The 16,907-nt window shown below is 46.4% G+C and overlaps 1 protein-coding gene across 1 annotated transcript in view; it reads right to left on the bottom strand.

Annotated features, from left to right (window-relative positions):
* The window catches only part of WDR11 (WD repeat domain 11), a 117,233-nt gene that overhangs the window by 25,967 nt on the left and 74,359 nt on the right, over positions 1 to 16,907 (bottom strand). The window contains exons 17-18 of the mRNA XM_088450499.1: positions 1,522 to 1,628; positions 75 to 189 (exon numbers count right to left, since the gene is read on the bottom strand). Of these exons, the coding sequence (XP_088306625.1) occupies positions 75 to 189; positions 1,522 to 1,628 (222 nt within the window). The remainder of the gene's footprint in view (positions 1 to 74; positions 190 to 1,521; positions 1,629 to 16,907) is intronic.

Raw genomic sequence — 16,907 nt, 5'->3', positions numbered from 1 at the left:
TCTATTCACACAATGCGTTTGTAGGACCGCCACAATGTTAGCCTATCCTGGGGTAAGATTAACAAATCACTTACCTCTTTGGTATCCCAAACTTCTGCCCCATCATTATACAGCACAATCAGCTTCTGATTGCCTTTCCCTGGTGCAAAACGAATTTTTCGCACCCAGTTCCTGTGTGTAGGGACCCCCCTGAGGCGGATAAATAAAGGTCATGTTATAGAAGTGATCATCATCCCCAAATGGAAATTGTAACAGTTTTAAAACGTCATCAGATAAATACACAGAACAGTACTTACAAAGATGGCTCAGATCATTAACCAGGTTATAACATTACGTTCTACTCTAGGTAGCAGTAAAAAGGCACTAAAAACGCTGATGGATTTTAATTACAAATTAATTTTGCTATTTCAATGTAATTGAGCACTTAAAGATGCATTAGAGATGTGTGGTACTTACTAAGCTTTAAGGATAATACGCATTTATAGATTGTAAATCACTGATGAGTGCCCTGTTCTTCACAGAATAAACTAGTTACATGGGCAAGGATGTTTTCATTACTATTAACAAGGGAGTTTTATGCTTTATTCTAATTATATAGATTATCTTTTTTTTAGCACCCTATTATGTTTTAGTAGGTCTGACAGTTTGGTTAAGATATTTCAATAAATAAAAGGGGCAGTTCTGCAGACAGTGACCTGGCATTACAGTGCCCCTATTATGTCACCGCTGGTTCCCAGACACATTGTGTTTATTGTGTAGCAGGACGCCTTTGGATAAAATCAATATCTACTGAATTTTAAAACCAGAGACCAGTTATTAGAAACAAGGAATTCGCCTGACATAGGACACAAACATTATCCTTTAAGAAAAAGCCATTCGGAGATGCGAGCAGAAATTCAACTAAACTATAGTGCCGCAATGCTAGTTCCGGGCTTAGAGTGTGTACGAACAGCATTGCGGTCGTCACTTAAGTCGTGGAATGCAGGTTACCGTGACTAAACATCTGGCATTAGGCGCTGGTATGGGGACATTTGAATAGCTCCAGGAACTCATCGCACTGAACTGAATCGTTTCCTAAGCAGCTTCATCATCCTTATTGCATTATGTGCAAAAATGAGATTTAGCTTTGCACAATGACAATTTACATTAGATTCAGGGGTAGAGAGGGGGGAACATTTACATGAGTGTTTCCGGATGGTGGCAGCAATTTTAATTCCTGAAATTGGATTTGTTTTATATACCTTGGTAAATGGTTGTAAACAGGCTTTGTCCTATGCTAGACTGAATAATGTTGTGTAAAACAGGACCACATGTATAGAAGAACTGTAATATAAGTCATTTAAATGAATTAGAGATCCAGGTAGGAATATTACAATGGATAAAAAGTTTAGAAATATTCTTATGTCTCAAAGTTTTACTGTGTTCAATGCAGCACTTTACAAATGATCCCTTATTTCTTCCAATGTTGGTTTGATATACGGACTCGTTTTCTCTCTAGGAGAGAAGACACAGACATCTCACCTCGAAACACGGCCTTTTAAATCCCAGAAGTTTAAATTGCCATCTACATCTCCCAGGACCAGGATGTCTCCCTTCCAGGCAATGCAGGAGATACTGCCCATACTGCCCTAGGGATTACAGGCAGAACATCAGTATAAACCACATTTAGATGATCAAATTCAAGATCTCAGATAATAGCACTGAATGAAAGCAATAAAATCAAAGCACTCCAACATTCCCACATTACATCATGTGCTAAAAATTGCCAAGTGAAGTTCACTTGTTCCATTTAATATCCACAAGTACATAGTGGCCGGGGGCAGCTACTTCTTAAGCTACCAGAATACCTGCTACATTTGTCTCCTCCATTTAATTTATCCATTACGCTGGCAACTTTAGGGAGTTACATAGTATAAGTATGTATGAAAAGGCAAAGCCTTTCACTACAGACTGACTGATCATAGATGTAACGGTGACGGGCAGCTCCCTGGTCCATTGTCTGACCCATATTTTGGGAGTGCAGATTCTGGGAAACACATCCCTCCTATATTACAAATCCACAGCTGTATAGGTCATTAATAACCGCAGTGTTCTGTATTCTGCTACTCCCAGGTGTAATCAGGAGTATAGGTCATTAATAACCGCAGTGTTCTGTATTCTGCTACTCCCAGGTGTAATCAGGAGTATAGGTCATTAATAACCGCAGTGTTCTGTATTCTGCTACTCCCAGGTGTAATCAGGTGTATTAGGTCATTAATAACCGCAGTGTTCTGTATTCTGCTACTCCCAGGTGTAATCAGGTGTATAGGTCATTAATAACCGCAGTGTTCTGTATTCTGCTACTCCCAGGTGTAATCAGGTGTATAGGTCATTAATAACCGCAGTGTTCTGTATTCTGCTACTCCCAGGTGTAATCCGGTGTATAGGTCATTAATAACCGCAGTGTTCTGTATTCTGCTACTCCCAGGTGTAATCAGGTGTATAGGTCATTAATAACCGCAGTGTTCTGTATTCTGCTACTCCCAGGTGTAATCAGGTGTATAGGTCATTAATAACCGCAGTGTTCTGTATTCTGCTACTCCCAGGTGTAATCAGGTGTATAGGTCATTAATAACCGCAGTGTTCTGTATTCTGCTACTCCCAGGTGTAATCAGGTGTATAGGTCATTAATAACCGCAGTGTTCTGTATTCTGCTACTCCCAGGTGTAATCAGGTGTATTAGGTCATTAATAACCGCAGTGTTCTGTATTCTGCTACTCCCAGGTGTAATCAGGTGTATAGGTCATTAATAACCGCAGTGTTCTGTATTCTGCTACTCCCAGGTGTAATCAGGTGTATTTGAATGCAGTAGCTTTGGTTTCCCCATGGAGAGAAGGAAGGATGTCTGTACACATTGGCATTAGATGCGAGCAAGTGGGCCTCATTACGAGCCGCAGGCAAATTGGAGTGCGGCTCATCTAGCGAATTTTCTCATGCAGCGCATGCATCACAGGCTGCATACGCTTTTCTGCAAATGTACGCCTGATTCAGGGTCACCCGCATATCAGCCATTTATCAGCGGCAACTAGATGGGTGTTTCTGTGGGCGACAACTGGGCGGCAACATGCGAACTCATGCAAAATAACTTTTCCATGGGTATGTCATGGGCGTGTAGCCAGATTTACTTACTATCGTGGGCGTGCAAAATTCAGTCGCACCTCCTGCAACTAGCGTGGGGTAGGTGGTGATAATAATGGCGGTTACTCTCCAGGTGGGAAGAGTGGGGCAGTGTGCATAGATATGTACAGCAATGAATGTGCGTATAGGCACAATAGCGTTCCTTTTCCAGCCCATTCACAGCTGCCGTGGCATTACATTACTTGTGGCTCAGGAACGGGTACACTGATGCAGGATGCTGAGTGCCCCTGTGCTTATTGTACCCACCACCACTGTTAGATTACTTTAGATGTATTATTTTCATATAGGTGGAGTATAACGGTGGTTGGGGCCACTATTCTGTGAAGCCCCTGTCGGTCAGCATAGTAAAATTGGCTGAGAATATCAAAACAAAATTAAATAAAATGGAGCCTGAAGAAACAGAAGAACAATCTGAAACAAATACCTATGATGATAAATATGTAATATAACCATACAGGCAGAGCTTTATGTCCACCTTAAGAATACGGTCTGTTTCTATGTAAGCATTTCAGGCGTGCACAGCAGACATTTTCATCTACTATTGCTTTTTTTTTTTTTTTTCTTTTAAAGTGCGGAGAAGTTAGTAAAATTTAGAGGTCGTAATGTAATCTGCAACGTTCCCATGAGAACTACTAGACTCAATCTTCACACTTAGCTAACGTGCAGCCGACCCACCAGAGAGATCATTAACACAATATATAGTTGTGATTACATCAGGTCCCTGCCATAATACCTGCAGAACAACGCACAAGTCACAGGGCTCTTTAGAAGATATTATAAGCAGAAGCAATCTCAGCACTAACTACATTAAGTCAAGAGATCAACAGCAGCAAAGTAAAGACTATAAAAATGAGCTATAAAGTGGAACATGATGTGAATAATAGTAATCTCAAGCAGACAAGAACAATATTAATACATATAAACAGCAGAGTAGGTTTTTCTTTTGTGGGGAACACAGCTCGTAACATCTAAAAGCAGTAAGTATTTGTCACGTTGTAACATGTACAGCAGTCTTGCCTATCAATAGTGTGCTGTAGGGTGTTAGTGTTTAGTGTTAAATCGCCTATGGACAAAACAGACTTCAGGAGCCAGTTAGTAAATCTAGGATCCAGAAGGATCTTTTATGGAGCCAGGAAAGTGACCTCATTAGAACAAACTAATAAATCTTAATTTCCAGCTACAATTGTTTCAGTATAGTGACCACTTGTCCCCTGGGATTTGTCTCACTCCAACTTAAATGAACAACATACATGACAGATCTGAGCCATCTCCAACATAGCCTGGCGACTCAAAGCGTCTCCCTGGCGACTGATCTACACTACCGTGGTGGCATTGTCCAATTGAATGCGAACCGGCATCTTGTGCAGGACGTCCTGAGCTTGTAGAAGAGCCAGTCTGACTGCTCTTAATTCCAGAATGTGGGCTGGGAGCAGTACTTCAGACCTGGACCAACAGCCCTGAAGCTGAAGGTCGAGAGTCACCGCTCCCCAACCTATCAAACTGGTGTTGGTGACCAGGGTCCAATCCCAAATCCAGAAGGGACTGCCCTTGGACATGTTTTGAGAATGTAGCCACCACGAAATAGATTGTCGTGTCTGAGGCAATAAACAGAAATATGTCCAGAATTCGGCTCTGCAGAGTACAAGCATGAAACCTGGCAAAAGGAACTGCCTCGAACAATGCCACCACCTTTTCCAGGAGTCTTATACCCTTGAGGATCGAAACCTGTGGTAGCTGAATTATAGCCCTGACCAGAGACTGTATATCCTGAACCTTCTCTGGAGGAAGATCGAAGAGGAAACCTAAAAAGATCATCCGCTGAGATGGTATGAGACTGGACTTTGAATAGTTGAGTAACCACCCGTGGGACTAACGTTTCCTGGACCACTACCAAGTGCTGAACCAGCGTAGACTGAGATCGTCCAATATGGTATGATAACATCCTTTTTCCTTAGTAAGGCTACAACGTGGACCATAATCTTTGTAAACAAACTGTGGATAAACCTAACGGAAGAGCTCTGAACTGGAAGGGACATTCTCAAATTGTCGAATGGTGGTGAAACCTCTGCCTCGAAGGAGCCACAGCGAAAGAGGTGGAGTGACTTCTGAATGCATTAGATTTACCACGCCCCACCAAAAAGGACGGAAACAAGGAGACTTAGATTTTGGAGGTAAGACCAGTTGCTTGAGAAATAGTTTTAGTGAGTTTTGTATAAAAAAAAAAATATGTGTCTCCCTCAAACAGAACAGCTTCCAGAGTGCGACTGGATTCCAGATCATACTGCCAAGACTGGAGGCAAAACGAACGTCTAGCTGAGACTGCCAGTAAAGCTACATCCAAAGCCGCATCGCCCATATATACTGAGGCCTCTTGGACCTGGTCTACCCAGGCTAAGAGCTCAGTAGAAACAACGTCAGTTAATGCCTGAAGCCAGCTGCTCAGTCCAAGCTGTGAAACAAAAAATAGACTTCAGCAATGCTTAATTTTCTCTCAGACTTAACTGGCTAATATTTTATCCAAAAACCACTCAGAAATTGTCGGGGTTTTTTTATGATTGAATTAGGTCTAGAACATCTATTTAGCACTTATCCAACCCAATGTTATTTTAAAAACATAATAAATTTTGAAACATACCATAGAAATTTTTATGGTATACTGTGCATGAACTTGAACTTTCAACTATTTAACCATTCCAAATCAGCAATCCTGTATCGGTATTCTTGATCGATACGGGTTCACTAATATCAATTTTACAAAAAATTAGATTTTTTTCTCCTCACCGATCTGAAAATTGCAGCACACAAGGTGGGGGTAGCAGAGGCACTGCTATGGTCATGCACTGTGGGGTAAGGATGGCCATCAACGTTTTCAAAACATCGATGGTGGTTAACTGATGTGAACTAGTTTTGCCATTGATGGCAGAGAACCAATGGTTCGCCACCATCAATGGAGCAAATGTTTTTTTTCCTTCTCAGGATGGAATTCAGCCCCTTCCCTCTTTTTGATTGGCTGGCAGCACGCCGTGCCACCAACAGCGGTGGCCATAGAGGGGGAGCAAACTACCGATGGATCACCATAGATGGTTTTTGTGCCATCGATGGTAACCGATGGGCCCATCGATGGTAACAATCGATAGACACCCCACCGATGGCCATCCCTACTGTGGGGGGGCTGATTACTTTACCCTGGCAGCTGTTCCTCTCTGCACTGTAACTTAGGGATGGACATTGACCATAAATGATTACAAACCACAAACAGTTAATGATGGTTTGCCATCGATGGTGGAGAGCCAATGGCTATGTTTTGAAACGATACTTCATGACCATACTTTAGTATTAGGATTATGACCACATCTACATTACCCATAAAACATCTGTAGCAAAGTACAAAGTGTTATACGCAGCAAGAGGGGCAAGAAGATTGTGATATCTATGCTATATCGTTGAGAATATCCAAAGGATATGTACTAATTATATGTAAAATATATACAGGAGGGAGAATAAATAGGACAATGCTAGCAGTTCAGTCCCAAAATAATGGGCGATTTAAGTCAAATTAAATAATATAATTTTTGCATGGAGAAGGGAGAAAAGGTGCAAAATAGCAGCGTTATAAGTGCATATACGAAACTATAAATATTGTGGAGTACCTATACAAATATCTATTGCCATATAAATAATGGCGATTTAAATAACAGTTTGCATGGAAGAGAAAACGCATGCAGCTGTGACAGGCAAAAGCTACTTTCTAGTCCTATATTCCAGTAACTACTTCAATGAAAAAAAACCTCATACAGCTGTGACAGGAAAAAGCCACGTAAATATTAAGAGGATAATCAACCAATAAGAACTAAGTTTCTGAGGGGGGAAAAAGGATTTTAACCAGCTCCATGACACACCCATACATTCTCTGATGAAGCCCCATGGGTGAAACGCGTTAGCAGTTACCAACGTGGATCAAGGGAGGAGGATATCCCTGACGACATCAGAGATCCCCCATCACCTTGCCTCGTACACTCATTACAGACGCCTCAAAGAGATCCGGACCAGCCTAACACTGAGGAACGGAGCTGGCAGAGGAAAGAGACAAGCCGCATATGCTTGAGGCGGCAGGAGGACATGGTCGGGAGGACTGCTTACCGGTAAGCCACACAAAAGCGGGACGCCGCTCTTGAACACTACCAGCACACACAGATGGGTGACTGATCATTAGACTATAAAATTAGGACGGAACATATAGAAGGAAGCTACTAAAGCGGACTAAACACAGCCTGTATGCACTGAAGTTTGTTTTTACATCATACGGGATCCCCTATCTATACAAACAGATCCCAATATGCAGGAAGGAAGGAGTACTGCCATAGTATTCATATACCCACTTAAAAGAGCCTAACCGTCTCAATCTGCGGACGGACCATAAGTAAATTCACATAAGCAATGTTGAACTGCCCTTCTGTGATGCATATACACCGCTATGTAGGTTTATATTGCTTGAAGGATTAACAGCACTTGCATTGGCACTTTATACCGTTTGTTTTTATGATATATTTTATTGGATGTACTTGATCTATTTTTGTTTGATTTTTTATTTGAGAAATCTCATTTTATGTACATATTTGCATATATTTTCACGTATTTTTTACTTGATTAACATTCTTCTAAAATAAATATTATCTATCTATCTATATATCAATATATATTGTGATAGGATCACTGGTAAAGTGGTCTGTGGCAGGTACATTTGTTCCAGATTCCTGTCCTATGTGTTCTAAAAAAAAACCAGGAGAAGTCTGTGTTGTGAGCAGACTAGAATGTCGGCTTTTGGAAAAGCCGGTTTGGGACCTGGGGGTTGTGGGTGTGAGGAGAGGGTGGGCTCCACCCACGGCCACTCCAGGTTTTGGGCTTTCAGCCTGGTAACAGGCTCATTAGGGCTTCCAGCTGAGAGTGGCCAAGATATGCTTGGTTTGTTTGGGGCGGAGTGTCTCACCTGGGAGAGCAGGCAGGGAGTTTGCTCAGAGACACTTGGAAACCTAGCAGTGAGGACTGTGCTGTGCTTTTGTTGCTGATGAGGGTATTAGGCCCTGCCAGGTTCTTGTAGTGAGGGAAATAACTTGTAAAGTTAGAGCCCAGAAAGGGGTAGGATTTATGTTTATGTTTTCTTTATGTAATTTCTGATATTGTAGAATAAAGACTGGCGCCGACCAGCTTGTACTCGCATCCAGACTGGTGTGCTGTTTCCCGGCTGCTGTCTGTGTAAGGAAGGAGTCCATTTACACCAGGAGAGGGACCCCTAACCCGACTGAATGTCACAATATATATATAACATGTTTGGGGCCCAATTTCATATATGAACCTTTGGTTCTCTGCCATCAATGGCCCAGAGGACCACAATGTTTTTTTTTCCCCTTACCTGGTGCCGGGACATGGAGGATAGCTCCACCCCCTGACTAAGAGTAGGGCTGACCATCGATGGGTAATAACCATAGATAATTTCATGATGGTACCATCGATGATTAACCCACCGATGGCCATTCCTACCTGCTACGGGGGGGGGGGGGGCAGCCTGCATTTACATTCCTCCTAGCCCTTGTGGACCCAATTCCCCTCCCAACGGCACCCCCCACCACTGCCACCCAGTCACAGTGCTGCATCTTTTATATTGCACTACCCCGGCCAGCTGCCCGGCACACACAGGAGCAGAGCTGCTCCTTCAATTCAATACCCTGGCAGCTGCAGAGAAGAGCAGCTGCTGGGCACACACAGGAGCAGAGCGGCTCCTTCAGTTCTTTAAACCGGCGACTGCTTCTCTCTGTAGCCGCCGGGTGGGGGGTATCGCTGGGCTGGCCGATTACTGCTCCCAGCAGTGATCAGCAGAGACTGGGATAGGAGCCGCAGGCACCGAGGGGCAGGAAGGTCTCTCGGAGACTGACAGCTGCTGGAATATTAACTTACTGTAGCCGCCTAGAGGGCATTTCTGACTGGTTGATATCTCTCTCTATCCAGCTATCTCTATCTATCTATATCTATCCATCCATCTATAGCTATCTCTATTTATCCATCTATAGCTATATTTATCCATCTAGATCTATCCATCAATCCACCTATCTATATCTATTTATCTATCCATCTACCTACGGTATCTCCATCTAATTATCCAGGTATCTATCCAGGGCTGGTGCAACCATTAGGCAGCTTTAGGTGGCTGCCTACGGGCGCTGGCCACTGGAGGGCACCTCTGAGGCCATAAAAAAAGCAAGGATGTCTCTTTCAGTCCCTGCTGGGTCTACTGATGACCAAGGCTGATGTGTGTGTTTGTGGCACATGTGTGGTACATGTATTACATAAGTCATGGCTGTGTGGCATACAATACATTTTGTGCACAGCTGTGTGGAAAATGTATTGGATGGATTGATGTGTAGCATATGAATTGGGGATATAAAGAATTTAGGCATATTATAAATTGGGGCAGTGTTATGAAGCACAGTATGATTTGGGTGCTCTGCTGTGTGGCATATTAGTTGGGGCATTTCTATATAGTATATTATAAATTTGGAACTGGGAATGCTGTGTGGCATATTATATATTGGTGTCACTAATATGCGGCATAGTGTTGGCATAGTATTGGAGGGAGCAGGGGCGGAGGATGAAATGTTGCCTAGGGCGCCCAGATAGCTTGCACCTGCCCTGTATCTGTCCATCTATATCCTGCCTACATTCACAATGACAGAGTGCCAGAATAATCTCCCACACACACAGCGTTATCAGACTAACTGACAATAAACACCTTTAACAGTGAAATGAAAAGTCCTGATAACACAGGGCCTGAATCAGCTTTGGGAATAGTATGACATAGCAAATAACGGATTATCTTATTAAAACCATGCTGCACTCCAGGTGGGGCAGACTTAAAATGTGCAGAGAGACTTATGCCCCTTTCATACCAAAAGTCATGGGTCTGACCTGGGGTTTGGAACAAGTTTCCAACCCGGATCAGTGCCCTCTCCCACTGCGGTGCCAACCCGGGTTATGCCCGGGTTGGCACCGGACACGGGTCTGCAGTGACCTGGGTTTTCCAGCATAACCGTGGACGCTTGGAGATGTCATCTCCAAGCGCCACTAAAGTTGGCTAATCAACTAGCATGCGGCGGGACCAGAGTCATCGCGTTTACTCTGCCGGGTGGCATGGGAACGATCCACGCTCAACCCTGCAAGTTAGCCGGTTGGATCCCCGGATCACTGGACCTGAGTTGATCCGTTTACACTAAAAGTGCATCAACCCAGGAATTTTAAGTCAGTGTAGTTAATCTATGCTGTGTCAGAATTATTACTCTCTGTTTCCACAGATAGAAATCCAGTACTTGCGTTTAGAAGTACTGGTCTAAATGGATGTGGTACCCCCAAGTTTGTTCCCAAATAGGGGTCCCCCAATATTTTTTTTTATGTATGTACACATAGATATACTGCAGCCCCATTCCACATAATAGGCAGGTATAGTGAACTTTGACTGACCTTGCTCTCCCTGAACCCCACTGAGCATGTGCAGACAGGGAGGTAGAAAGTGCCCCTTGGTCAGCGACCCATTTTAGGAGGGAAAATCCTGCCCCATTGATTGGTAGCCTAGGTGTCCAGGCAGAGATCCCTGTAGGCGGCCTGTTGCTGGGTCCCCTCTGTCCACTCATAGATACCAGACCGACAGGGAGGAGAGTGAGGGAGAGCTTATATATACCTTCCTCTAGGCTGTCAGTGCTGAGTCTGGGAGGAATTTCTGTAGAAAGAGTCTGGGGAAGAATTTCTGGAAAAGGAGTCAGGGAGAATTTGTCTGTGGAGTGCCCCTGGATTTATAAAAGATGGGTACAGAAACCCCTCCCCTTTAAACTGGATTACAAATACTGCACCTAGTATGCTGTCTGTAATGAGTTGCTGTGGAGTGTCCCTGGATCTGTACAAATAGAGGAGCAGTAACCCCTCTCATTTATCCTGGATTACAAATACTGCACCTGGTGCTGTCTGTAATGAGTTGCTGTGGAGTGCCCTTGGAGCTGTAAACATAAGGATGCTATAACTTTAATGTTGCCCTGGATTACAATTACCAGACTTCATATTAACCTGGTAAGCTACCTATCGAACCTGCCAGGAGAGGTGCTCTGATGCTGGATGTGAGTCCCTGGAGGAAGCTTGCCTGGGGATTTGCATAGAGCACCCTGCTTTGGAAGAAGCCCCCTCTGAATAAAGGACTGCCTTCCTAAGTGCCTGTTATCAGGAGGAGCCACATTTGTAAATCTGCGCATGCTGGGAGAGAAGAGGAGCTGCCTGGGAAGGAGGTCTCATCGCTCCATCGTCGCAGATGAAGCCCCAGCTGAGGAAAAGGTTCCGCCAGTGACGAAAACCCTGCTGGCACCCGCACGGGCAGAAGAAAAAACAGCCCCAGAGGAAGAGTGCTTCAGGACCACTCCTGCTGCTGTGTGTGTTTGCTGGGCAGAGCCCCTGTGGAAAGGGATTTTGCACCTGTTGCTCCTTGTAAAATACCTGCCGGAGGTCTGCAGCTGGAAGCTCTGGTGCGGTGCTGTGCATTCCAGAGTTTCCCTAGACATCGGAGGAGGCCGAACAGCCACTGCCAGGGGTGAGATCATACCAGAACCTCCCTATACTCTGTCCCTCCACAGCTCCTATCTTCCCTCCATTAAGGCCCTGTCCCTCTGTACACCTATCCTATCTGGGTCCCCTGGGTCTATTGCATTATCCTTTACCTTGTGGCTAACCATGATTAGGCTGGGAGACTAGGTTTTGTGTAAAAGCTGGGACCGGGGGTTAGTCTCCCACACAACTGGGTGTAGAAAGGAGTCAGCGTTTTAAAACAAGAGATATGGTAAGAACTTACCTTTGTTATCTCTGTTTCTACGAAGTCCATAGGGTCCACAGGGTTGACCTTGGGGATATAGCTGGATCAGGATCCATGGGCACCACACAGTTAAGCTTTTAGCTCCCAGGATGCACTTGGGTCCTCCTCTATACCCCGCCCCCGAGCCACAGGCACCGCAGTTGGTAAGCAGCCTAGGCCGGAGGAGAATATGGAACAGAGAGAAGGAAGACTGGAACACACAAGAAACCATACTCACAGAAAAAGGAGACGGAAATACCGGTGACCAGCAACACGCCCATTAGAAGCCAGGTGCGTCAGGGCGGGCGCCCTGTGGACCCTATGGACTTCGTAGAAACAGAGATAACAAAGGTAAGTTCTTACCATATCTCTTGTTTTCTACTTCAGGGTCCATAGGGTTGACCTTGGGGATGTCCCAAAGCAGTTCAACTAAGGGCGGGGACGCTCCTGTGCAGAAAGGAGAATCCTGCGCCCGAAGGATGCATCCTGAGAGGCAAAGGTGTCAAACGCATAAAATCTTAGAAACATTTGAACCGAAGACCAAGTGGCTGCCTTACACAGCTGAACAGCTGAGGCACCACGTTTAGCAGCCCAAGAAGGGCCCACAGAACGAGTGGAATGAGCCTTAACAGAGGCTGGAACAGGTAAATGCTCTCGTATCTAAGCCTCCCTAATAACAGAACAAAACCAACGGGCCAAAGTCTGGTTGTTGGCAGGCCAACCCCTCTTATGAAAACCAAAGAGGACAAACAAGGAGTCGGACTTTCGAACAGAAGCAGTCCGATCAACATAAACTCTGAGAGCACGGACAATGTCCAACGAAGTCTCCCCTGCTGTAAGATCAGGGGACTGAAAGGCTGGGACCACCAGTTCCTGATTGATATGGAACTTAGAGACAACCTTAGGTAAACACTCAGGACGAGTGCGAAGCACTGCTCTGTCCTGGAGAAAATAATTAAGAAGGGGGGACTACATGAAAGTGCCCCCAACTCGGAAACCCTCCTTGCTGAAGCAATAGCCAGGAGAATCCTGAGAACACCCCGGAAAAAAAGTCTGTACGTCCGGCAACATAGCAATTCTACGTTGGTACCAAACCGATAAAGCAGACACGTGCACCTTCAGAGAGGAAAGGCGTAAACCTAAGTCCAAACCCGACTGAAGAAAAGCCAGAATCCTTGAAACTCTGAATACCTGAGGATCATAAGTTTCTGGACTCACACCACTGAAAGTACGTGTGCCACACTCTATGGTAAATCCTTGCAGAAGCAGGCTTGCGTGCCCTCAGCATGGTGGAAATAACGGAACTAGAAAAGCCCCGGGACCTTAAGACGGCCGTCTCAAGAGCCATGCCGTCAAAGACAGATGACCCAGATCCGGGTAAAGGTAAGGCCCCTGAGACAACAAGTCCTGCCGCTGAGGAGGAAGGTACGGAACGTCGATGGACAGACTCTGTAGGTTGGAGTACCACGGACGTCTTGGCCACGCTGGGGCCACCAGTACCAGAGTGCCTCCGTCCTGATAGAACTTGCGCAGGACCCAAGGCAGAAGGGATATCGGAGGAAACAGATATGCCAGCTGAAACGTCCATCTGACCTACAGAGCGTCCACCAGACTGGCGCCGTCGTCCCTTGTCCTTGACCTGTACACGGGCAACTTGTGACTGTGACGAGAGGCCATCAAGTCCATCTCCGGCAGTCCCTACTTGTCCATGAGTAGTTGGAATACCTCTGGATGAAGCGACCATTCCCCTGGATGCATGTCGTAACGGCTGAGGAAGTCTGCCTCCCAATTGAGGATTCCGGGAATGAAGACTGCAGAGATTGCTGGAAAGTGGCACTCCGCCCAGGTTAGGATGTGAGACACTTCTGCCATCGCAGCCCGGCTGCGAGTTCCTCCCTGGTGATTGATGTACGCCACCGTGGTGGCGTTGTCTGACTGCACTTGCACCGCCCTTCCGTGAAGAGTGGTGCCGGCCGACTGCAGAGCCCTGTACACGGCTCTTAGTTCCAGAACATTAATGGGGAGAGCCGCTTCCTCCGCTGTCCAACGACCCTGAAGTGACAAGGAGCCTGTCACCGCCCCCCAACCCCGAAGACTGGCATCTGTCGTGAGCCGAACCCAGTCCGGGATCCAAAAGGGGCGAACCTCGAGAAGGTGAGCTGTTTAAAGCCACCAATTCAGGGACTGTCGTACATCCGGAGATAGCACCAGGGTCTGTGACCGGATCCGGTGAGGCAACCCATTCCAGTTTGCTAGAATCAGCCTCTGCAGAGGCCTGGAGTGAAACTGGGCAAATTCCACCATGTCGAATGCCGACACCCTGGAACCCAGCACTCTCATTGCCGAGTGTACCGAAAGACTGGCACAATCCAGGCAACTGCGTCTCCGCAACTGTAGGGAAGATACCTTTTCTGGAGTTAGAAAGATCCGCTGCTGATGAGAGTCTAGGAGGGCCCCCAGATGGACCCTCTGCTGAGATGGGATCAGGGATGACTTCCTCCAATTTATTAACCACCCGTGCATCTGCAGACAAGCCACCGTCAGTTGGAGATGTTGCAGCAGAACCTCCGGAGAGCTTGCCAGCAATAGGAGGTCGTCCAGATACGCTAACAACCGTACCCCCTGGTTCCGAAGGTGGGCAGCCATAACTGCCATCACCTTGGTGAACACCCTCGGCGCTGTGGAGAGCCCGGAACTGGTAGTGACGGTGCAACAGAGCGAACCGCAGACACCTCTGATGTGACGTTGCTATCGGCACATGGAGGTAAGCGTCCTGGATATCCAGGGAGACCATGTAATCCCCTGGTTCCATAGCCAGAATTATGGAACACAAGGTTTCCATTCTGAACCTGGGAATCCTGAGAAACCTGTTCAAAGACTTTAAATTTAGAACGGGTCGATGGGAGCCATTGGGTTTCTGTACCAGAAACAGCAGAATAGTACCCCATCCCATGCTGAGATTGTGGAACAGGTACAATGACCCCTGCAGTCAGCAAGGAGTCTATAGCTTCCCTGATCAGCATAGCCTTGGCTATGTCCTGAGAAGGACTCGTGCAGAAAAAACTAGTGAGGCGGTCTGCGCCGAAAAGACAGGACGTACCCCTGGGAGACCACTTCTCGCACCCAGGCATCGGTGGTGGTATTGAACCAGCTCTGGGCGAAATGAAGAAGTCGGCCTCCCCTCTGGGATCCCCCAGAGGGAGGCCCGTCCCATCAGGCGGAAGGCTTATCTTCCTGTTTGGAAGAGGGACGCCTGGCACTCTAAGCTTGTTTCTTGGACCTAGCCAGTCTATCCACGATCCTATCCAAGTCTCGACCAAAAAGTAATTCCCCATTAAAAGGTAAGGCCTCCAGGCCCTTGTTTGAATCAGCGTCTGCTCTCCAGGACCTCAGCCATAAGGAGCGGCGGGCATGCACAGCCGCAGCCGACACCCTAGAGGTTAGCAGACTAGCGTCCAAGGAAGCTTCTCCAATATAAGAAGCCGCATCACTCATCTGTCCTAGTAATGCCCTCTGGACTTCCTGAGTATCCTCAGGAAAAGTGTCCCCTAAGGCATTGGCCCAACCCTAATGGCCTTAGCCACCAGGAAATGGCCCTGGACGGGCGAGCAATTGCTCCCCAGAGGGAAGAAATAGACTAAAGGCAAGCCTCAACCTTTCTGTCCGTGGGATCCTTTAACAAGGAAACTGACGGTATTGGCAGCGTAGCACTCTTAATAAGGCGTGTGACATGGGAATCCACCGCCGGTGGAGCTACCCACTTCCTACAATGCGCCTCCGGGAATGGATAATTGGAAGCCAACCTCTTTTGAGGCACAAATCTCTTACTGGGTGTCTGCCAAGCCACCGCCATATGATCCGTTAATTGATCAGATAGGGGGAATACCGCCGAAGTCACCTTAGTTTTTTTTTTTTTTTTAAACTAGGGAATTTCTACTTAGGATCAGGTGCCTCATCCTCTATTAGGAGAATGGCACGCACCGCCCTAACCAGAGCTCGTACATTAATAGACGACCGAGATTCCAACTCCTGAGCCGAGGTGTACGAATCGGAGTCGTCCTGGACATCACCCTCATCTGAGGACCCCTCAGTGTCCGAAATCTGCGCCGCATGCAACTTATGTGCACGCTTAGACGCCCCTGCAGACCTGTCATTGTGCAGCATCGACTGAAAAGTCGAAGATGCAGCTGCCAGACTCTGGACTGAACTGGAGAGCACGTCCACCCATGGTGGAGGAGCTGCCACATTGGTCTGGAAAGGCACCACAGACTGTTGTGTAGCAGGAGTGGCCTGAAAATAGATAGGCAATCCTGAATAAGGGTCCACAGTCTGTGACCCAGAGGAACTCTGCAATAATTGCGGGGTACACTGGTAATGGGAAATGGTAGGCTGGGACAGAGTCCTCGTAGGGACAGCAGACGGAGCCGCAAGGCGGTCCGCCAGAGACACCAGCACCTGTGAAAACATAGCCCATGGTGGCTCCTGTGTCATAGGGGGTTTGGATTGACCAGGAGTCAACTGACACCGCTCATAAAGGCCATCCAGAGATGCCTCTTCCCTATGTGATCCCGCAGAGCAGCGCCTGCAGGAAAACAACACTGGAGTCCCGGAGTGCTCAACTTCACCCTCAGACATAACCAAATATAATGTACAGACAAAATATATATGGCAATAGAGGAAAAAAGAACTGCACTTCCCTGTGTGCTGAACAACAGTCCTGAATATGGCACTGTGTAGCACACAACTGTATGTGACAGACCTCACAAATACTTGATTTATATATGTGAGGTTAGTAGAAAAGCCCCTCCTCCACACCTGTAGGGCTAAGGAAGAAGGAAAGAGATAGATATAA

The sequence above is a fragment of the Taudactylus pleione genome, unplaced genomic scaffold, assembly GCF_031769625.1.
Source record: "Taudactylus pleione unplaced genomic scaffold, aTauple2 ptg000518l, whole genome shotgun sequence".
Lineage (NCBI taxonomy): Eukaryota > Metazoa > Chordata > Amphibia > Anura > Myobatrachidae > Taudactylus > Taudactylus pleione.
This window is presented reverse-complemented; position numbering and strand designations above follow the sequence as displayed.